We start from the raw sequence: 8,621 nt of genomic DNA, 5'->3' as shown, positions 1-8,621 counted from the left end.
TAAGGATGAAACTCATCCCTGTGCAAAGGGCCAGCACTAAGAAAGGAACTACTCTGAGGATTTAAGTGAGACATAAGTGATGGACAGGTCTTGTGATGGCTGATGCACAGGAGTGAATTTCAGCCTAGAAGACTGACATATATCTACTATAGTTAAAGGAGATGTGCCAAATGCCCCACTGGCAGAACTCTAGTGACTTCAGTGGAATAATACCAGCCGAGAATTTCGCTTTGCATCCCTAATAACCATCTGGAGGAGGAGGGATGGGGAAGGAGAGAATCAGCTTAGCCCGCAGAACCAGCAACCCCTATTTTTCACAAAGGCTGTATGGGGATTTTACCTACATTCATGGCCATCCAGAGGATTCAGGGGGCCTGGGGCAAAGCAATTGCAGGGGCCCCTTCCATAAAAAAAAGTTGCAATACTATAGAATACTATATTCTTGTGGGGGGCCTTGTAGGGCCCAGGGCCTGGGGCAAATTGTCCCACTTGCTCTCTCCCCTCCCGTCCGCCGGGCGGCCCTGCCTACATTCCCATCCCTCATTGTGCAGGGTGAGTTTTAGCTCCTAGAGCCCAATCCTGAGCCCGATGACTTAGTGAGAGTAGGACCACGTGATTTCTTCCCTGGAAGCAATTGCAAACAGGATGCAATCCATCTCCACTGGTGATTGGATCCTTCTGGTTGAATCCTTTCTTCACCCTTCCTGCTCACTGATTATTAGACATGGTCAGAAGATAGAATTTCCATCCCAGGAAACTTTTTGAGATTTCATCCTTTTTTGGGTCCTGAATCAAGATAGAAAGCCAAAAATTTTGACTTTTTTGGCAAAACAAAATTCCAAAAATAATTTAGGTTAGGGTCAATTGAAACAGTTAATTTGGCTAAATTTGAAACATTTCATTTGGATTTCAACCCTTTATTTATTTATAAATTAAATATAGAAAAAAAATTCAAAGCAAAAAAAATCAAATTTTTTGTTTTTGAAGTTTTCAAAACCAAGACAGTTTGACATTTTTGAAGCTTTTTTCCATTTTTTTCTCAATGAAATTTTGTCAAAATCAACCCAATTTCTCCAAAAAGAACTCCCACAACCCAGACAGTTTTGTCAAAACGGCATTTTCCAACCAACTCTATTGGTTATATGGGGAGAGGTGAAATTAAAAGGATAGACCTTGGAAACTGGAGCAGAATTTAACTACTTGGGAAATGATGCTTGCTCAATCCTCAGGACCCCTTCCTACTCTCCATTTCATTCTCTGTGGCCTCTCTAGAGAGTCTCTCTCTTCCTCATGACATATGGATTCTCCAAGCATCACCAATCTGAGTCACAATTAAGTCCAATGTGACCTTCCTTCAGACAAGCTTACACCTGCATCGGCAGATTGGGAAGGCAACCCTCAGCCCTGCATACTTTGTATGAACAAAAGAGGTTCAACCTGGGGTCAATGGAAACCAATCCAGTTTTAGCTTCTGGATGGAGTCCCCAGCTCCCTTTGTCATGATTGGGTTTGGGGCCAGGCATTGCTAGCACTGACAACTCTGATTTCATTGTACTGAGCAGGGTTTCTTTATTGGGAGTTCAGGGGCAAGAGGAAACTTAGACCAGGGCTGCCCAGAGGCGGGGACAAGTGGGGCAATATGCCCCAAGTCCCACAGGGACCCCCAAGAGAGTTTTTCGGGGACCCTGGAGCAGGGTCCTTCACTCACTCTGGGAGCCCCAGAAAACTCTCACATGGCCCAGGCCCCCAGAGTTTCTTCCGCTCTGGGTCTTCAGCGGGTGGGGGGGGTGTCCTTTCGCTCCAGGACCCACAGCCAAAGTGCCCCAAAGACCTGCGGCGGGGGAGTCCTTCCACCCCCAAAGTGCCAGGTCTTTGGCAGCAATTCGGCAGGGGGGGCCCCCACCGCCAAAGACCCTAGATCCCCTGAATCCTCTGGGCAGCCCTGACTTAGACAGATCATTTCACTAACAAAACCCCTGGTTTCACCCGGACACTTTGTATGTATAGAAACATACATCTTGTGTTTTCGCTGTTCTCCCTATGGCTTATCTCCCATTCCATCTCTTTCCCTCATCACAGGGTCGACACAGGTTTCCTCCTTCTCGCTCTGTGCCCAGGCTGCTAAAACTAAGAGTTCTCACGCCTTCTTCCAGTGTTTTATTGTGCAGTGCCACCATGTAGTCCCCTTAATTGCCCAATAGTTATCCCCTTCCTAACCCATTCCAGGGTCTCTTGGCCCTTGAGGCTCCCTTCCTGGTGAGGAGACAGCACTGTAGCCTCCTATCTCCTCCCTAGCTAGCCTCCTAACTGAGTTTTGTTCAGGGCTTTTATAGCCCTCCCAGCCTTCAGCCCAGCTGTCACTGCTCAGCTCAGTCTATAGCAGTGAGCTAGCCCTCATTAGGGCCCGCAGCTGGGCTCCCTGCTGGCTGCTTTGAGCCTCTGCCCCTGGCCTCTCTGCACGACAGCAGTGCTCAGCTAGCATTTTAGCAGGGCATTCAAGGGGTTTTATCCCTGCCCTGCCACACCCCCCATCAAAACCCCAGTTCTTTTTCTTTTTCCCTCAACTCTGTTCCTGAATTTCCAGAGCCCGTTCTTCCACTGTTGAAATTTTTACTCTGAGTCAATCCACCTTTCCTCTCTTTCTCTGCCTCCAAATCCCCCTCTTTCTGACCCACTCCTCCGCCTCTTTACACTCTGCACCACTTCTTTCTCTCTGCTGTCAGGGAAGTTTTTATGCACTGTGACAAATCAACTTACACCAAGGTGTCTTTGCACTCATGAATGTGTGGTACAGCCAAGCCAGGGATATAGTTCTCTGGGGTAATCTGTAAAGTACAAGTTGTTATTATTCACTACAGTAGAACAATCAACACAGTTTCTGTAATGCACTAAGATGGATTGAAGCTGCTTAAGAACACAGGGAAATGGAATCAGGGCTTTGAAAAAAAAATTGTTTGGCTCACAAAATCCGCTTCTCATAGCTCATGTGTGGTCCTAGGTGTCACGCTCTGATGCGCTCCAGGGCATTTGCTCATAACTGGCAGCAATGTTAATCCTGCTGCATGATACAAAGTTCACTCTATGGGCCAAGTCCTGCTTTCATTTATATGGGTGTAAATCCAGAGTCACTCCACTGAAGTCCAGGGGCTGTCCATAAATGAAGTAACACATGTTTGGGTGATTTTCAAGACCCACTCATCCCAGGAAACTCTTTGTAACACTAAAAAAACCATGGAAAATTAAGGACCCTGATGCACTTTGTCATTTATGGACAGCCAAAGTTATTTTGGGTTTATGCCAGTGTAACTTGGAGCAGGATTTGGCTATACAATTGCAGCTATAAATCCTATTGACCATTTTTCTCCACCCTCTCTGGATAGGACCTTCCTCTGTGTCTTACCTTTGCGCTGGAACTGCCTGCCATTCAGTACTTTGGAGCCACATATATATTCTGAAAACCAGCATCCAAGTATTCCAGTTCTATTTGCAATGCTGAGCGGAGCCAAAAGCGAATCTAAGTCGCTTTGAACTACTTATTCTCAATCAGTTAACCACAAGGATTGATTTTACACTCACCATAAAAGATGAAGATTAGTTACTAAGCCACCTTCTCCCATCCCCTCTCCCGTGCTAGCCCTGAGCACCTCTCAAATCTTTCTTTATGCATTTGTCCTCACATCACCCCATGAGGTAGCTTTCTATTCCTGGCCAAGGCTGCCCAGAAGGAGGGGGAAGTGGGGCAATTTGCGCCAGGCCCCCACGAGAGTTTTTCGGGGTCCCTGGAATCCCCCACTACCGAATTACCACCAAAGCAGGACCCGCCGCAAAAGTGCTGGGTCTTCGGTGGTGATTCAGCAGCGGGGGGCGCCTGCCGCAGGTCTTCGGGGCACTTTGACAGCGGGTCCCAGAGTGGAAGGACCCCTCACCACCGAATTACTGCCGAAAACCCCAGGCCCCCTGAATCCTCTGGGCGGCCCTGTTCCTGGCTCCTGCTCCTCCCTTATCCTGCTGCACAATCCCAAGCAAGTCATGTGCCTCTGTTTCCCCTCCTACTCCTGCCTATTTAGATTGCAAACTTGTCAGGGTAGAGACTGTTTCTCTTGTATGTACAGCACCTGTTGGGATGGTGCTGTACTGAACGAATGGTGTGAACATAACTTGACATGTCTTAAATACGGCTGAAGAACTGCAGAGGATCCTGGGAGCAGGGTCCCTTTAAGCAGAAGTAGATTTGATAAAGGACAGGCAAAGCCTGCGTGTGCGATGATATTGAACCTATTGGTGGGCAAATACGGGCCCGTGCAAAAGTAAATATCACATGCATAAAGTTCCAGCCTGGAGCACCAGCTGATCGGGTTATAGTGACCCTACAGCAAGGACATCATGCAGAGAGCCAGGGCTGGTCCACAGTATGCTGTTAAACTGATTTTAACAGCGTTAAATTGATTTAACGCTGCACCTGTCCACACTACACTGCTCTTTATATCGATTTAAAGGGCTCTTTAAATCGACTTCTGTACTCCTACAAAACGAGAGGAGTAAAGCTAAAATCGATATTACTATATCGATTTAGGGTTAGTGTGGACGCAAATTGACATTATTGGCCTCATTCTTTTACAGTAGCTACCCAGAGTGCACCGCTCCAGAAATCGACGCTAGCCTCGGACAATGGTCGCACACCACCGAATTAATGTGCCTAGTGTGGACACGCACAATCGACTTTATAATATCTGTTTTATAAAATCGGTTTAAGCTAATTCGAATTTATCCTGTAGTGTAGACGTACCCCCAGAGTGAATGATTGATGAGTGAGTAAATGAGGAGTGATCTTTGTTCGGTACTCCTCCAGCCCCTTCTAAAATACTAATCAGCCAAAATTAATAACCACTTGCCCACTGGGCATGCTTTTGAGACATGTGACTCCTTTGAGGAAAAAGAGTATAAGAATCAAGCAAAGTAAATTACTGTCAGAGGGAGAGATGAGGAGAAAAGGGAGAGAGGATTCCTTAATTGACGCTTGAAGAAGCTGCTGGACAGAGTAGCCAAAACTCTGCTCCGTGGGCTCACGTAGGATTGTGAGCAGAGGAGTTTCCAGGCAGTCAAGGAAGGCTTGGCCTCGAGGGAATCCGAGACAGACCAGAGAGCTGGGGAGAGCAGACCTGGAGAGAAAAAGCCATCCATCAAATCGGTAACCACCTTCTCTGTTTGCCAAGCAGGAACTGTCTGAGGCTAGCACAGGGCCTGTTTGTGTATGTTTGTGAAAGAGAGGCTCGCTAAGAGGAATGTATCGCTCTTAATGTATAGTTCTTAAACGTCTAACATAGGAGTTATGTGCTTAATGTAACCCTTTACCGCTTGTGTAATTCCTTCTCGAATCAACCGCAGTGTATGCAACATAATTACTGTGGCCCTCTTTCCCTGGTATGACAGTAATCTGCCCCACTGGGAGCCATTAAAGATCCATGTCAGGAGTAGTAGCCCTCTCGGGCCAAAAGCACCTAACACAATGGGCCCTGATGTTGGTTGGAGCCCTGTAGGTGCTATTGTGATAAAAATAACCAATAGTCACAAGTCATCCCCTATGATTTGCCTTGGAACTGGGTAAGTGGCATAGATGGAAACAATCATAAGAAACGCAGCCCTTCCAAGCCCACAGGTCCTGCTTAAATGGAGCAGGGAATTACCTCTGGCTTTCTGCAACACAAAATGAGGTGGGATCTGCATTCCTGAGTGGATGAGGATGACCGAACTGATTCCCCTATTCCCTCTGTAGGGGATTCCCACTAGAAATACCTCAAGTCCTGTCAAACAATGTAAACCTGTAATTAGAGACTTGCAAACAGGATGGGAGGAAAAAAATATGTTGCAAGGGGCGAAGTGGACGTGAGAAAGAGAGAGAGAGAGACTGGATGAGACAGTGAAGCAGTGATGTAACCCAGGCCGGGCAAGAAGTCTTTTCTACAGCACTAAGCCACGACAGGCACATGTCGTGCTGCAGTATCACCCATGCCCTGTTATGGTGTGGAGGATGAGGCCAGCCCTACACCGGGAAGAAAAGCTGTGCACAACGGAAAGAAAAGCTACCATTCATCCAAGCCATTTCTGGCAGCGTTTCAGTGGCGGGTTTGATAATTTATCAGCCTCTCCTCAGGAAGATCCTGGAAACTAGACAAGGGTGTTGGAGCGGGGCTGGGGGAGGAGGCGGAGGGAGAGAGAGGGGGAACCAGGGGCAGATAGGGAGCAGAGGACTAAGGAAAGAGCCAGAGAGGTGACAGGGCAAAGTGGGACCAAAGGAAAAGCCAGGTCAGGGGCAGCCCCTAAGTAAGAGACGGTGCAGGAGAGAGGGCCAAGGGGTGAGCCACAGAGAGAGACATGGAAACCAAGGTGGGGTGGAACCAAGAACAGGAAAGAGGAAGTTAGTGGGGGAGAGAGGGAAGCTCAGGAGGGGAAGAGAACAGAGGGAGGCAGAGAACGGAAAGATGAGGGAGGCAAGAGGGGATAGCAGGTGCAGAGGGCAACAGTGGAGGAGACTCCAGTCAGCCAAGGAGAAGAGCCACTAGGAAGAGAGAAAGGAGAAATAAATGTCCGCGGCTGCAGGACAGCTGGGCAGTGAGGTCATAAGGACCTGGGGAGAAGGTTCTGGAAGGTTGCTTGGCAGCTGGAAGCAGAAGCTAAGGATCAGTTGGGAGCAAACAGACCAGCTTGACAAGTAAAGGAAGCTGCAACCAGAAGCTTGAAGACTTGGGTATAACCCAACACCCACTATATCTCGTCAAGTCCTGCTGCTATCACTGCCCAGCAGGAAGGTTCCAGTCTGTTCTGACACATGGAAGATCCAGTAGTCACCTTCAGCCCACTGTTCCCCGTAAAGGCCTCCAAAGCCAGAGCTTTCTCTTAGACAAGACCCTGGCCAGGACCGGTGCAGAGAGTTCTCCACTAGCTGCCAGCATGCGGTCACTTCTCCAGTCTCCTTTCCGCATGGTCACTGTATTTCTGTTCTTCCTGGTGCCCAATGACAAAGCCTTTATCCGGGCAATTTACAACCGTAACTCCACCAGCCAAGATTTTAGTGCTCCCCTTGCACTCTTTGGGCCTCCGCTCCCCGGCAAGGGACTGACAGGTTATCTGATCGAGGCGATGCCTGCAAACGCCTGTCACCCTATCGAAAGCCCACCGGCACCCCGCAACTCCTCCACAGCCTTCATCGTGCTCATCCGTAGCTACAACTGCACTTTCGGTGCCAAGGTCCGACACACTCAGCAAGACGGATACCGAGCCGCCATTGTGCACAACGTGAACTCACGAGCCCTTGTGGATATGGCGACTGGCATGGAAGAGATTCAGCAGTGGATCGAGATACCTTCTGTCTTCACTGGGGAAGCAACCTCGAAGCTCTTGAAAAAGGTTTGCCACTCTGATGAAGGAGCTCATGTCATCCTGGTCCCTGAGTACTATCACTTCACCTGGGAGGAGGATGCTGGGAACTCCTGCCAGCATGCTTGCAGGTGCCGGCTACAGCTGCTGGGACACTGCTCTTATGTCTCGATTCTTCCAGTCTATAGGGTAATTAACATCCTGGTTGCCATAGTGACAGGCATCCTGTTCATTGTGAAATACACAATGAGGTACCACATCTGGAGGAAGAGGAGAAACCCGTTAAGAGAGGAGCAGGGGAAAGAACCCTCCACCAGCACGTTTAACAGAGGCGCCAAGTACACAGAATGTGCCATCTGCCTGGAGATGTATGAAAAGGGAGACATGCTGAAAATCCTGTCTTGCTCCCATGCCTATCATGGGAAATGCATAGACCTATGGCTCTTAACCCAAACAAGGAATAAGACCTGCCCTCTCTGCATGCAGAGGGTGACTGTGGCAGCAGAAAACCCTGACTTGGACATAGAGGGATGTCTAGAGGAGGAGAGGGATGAGGGCAACCAGGAGGATGAGGAAGATGGGCACATCAGGGAGTGGCAGTAATGGAGCCACTCCTGGGACAGCCAAACCAAAATCTGACTAACATAGTTCTGCCAAACCCAGACTACCCCATACTCTCAGCTTCCCCTTCCATCCTCCCTGTCCACTCTACCTCTGGCCAAAGTTTATTGGGAATCATTTTAGCTCAGCATGGATCCAGAAAGACATGGAAAGGGAAGAGCAGAGGAGGCAGACAGTGATGAGCAGTGGAACATCCTTTGCTTTGCTAATCTTGGGCAGCAGGTTGAATCCAACTGGTTTTAGGACGGTGAGACTCTTCTGAAGTCAACTGGAGTCACACCAGGTCTAGCTACCAGAACATCCAGCAGTGGCCTGCAATATCAGCTGTCAAACCATGACGAAGAGTGGCTTGAAGCCACCACCAGATCCTCTACTTCTCCTCACGTTCTCCCTAAGAACTGTCTTTCTGCACATGCCTCATACTCTGCAGATCATTTATTCCACACAGATTTTTCTGGGTAACTTCTAGTGCCAGTTTGGGTTTGGTTAAATGAGATCAGCTGGCAAGATGTAAAAACTCATTAGGTTGGGGGAAAATAAAATGAATCAGAAATCACCCCATCCCTGTGAGCATCTCTGTTTAGATGACCCACCACTGGCTCCTACTGCAGCTCCTTAAATGGACC

The 8,621-nt window shown here is 48.5% G+C and overlaps 1 protein-coding gene across 1 annotated transcript; it reads left to right on the top strand.

Moving 5' to 3' along the window:
* Positions 1 to 6,948: 6,948 nt before the first annotated feature.
* LOC127040337 (E3 ubiquitin-protein ligase RNF13-like) lies at positions 6,949 to 7,977 on the top strand. Its single transcript, XM_050934382.1, has one exon. The coding sequence runs from the start codon at positions 6,949 to 6,951 to the stop codon at positions 7,975 to 7,977; it is 1,029 nt and encodes a 342-aa protein (XP_050790339.1).
* The last annotated feature ends 644 nt before the right edge of the window (positions 7,978 to 8,621 follow it).

This window comes from Gopherus flavomarginatus, chromosome 24 (assembly GCF_025201925.1).
Source record: "Gopherus flavomarginatus isolate rGopFla2 chromosome 24, rGopFla2.mat.asm, whole genome shotgun sequence".
Lineage (NCBI taxonomy): Eukaryota > Metazoa > Chordata > Testudines > Testudinidae > Gopherus > Gopherus flavomarginatus.
This window is presented reverse-complemented; position numbering and strand designations above follow the sequence as displayed.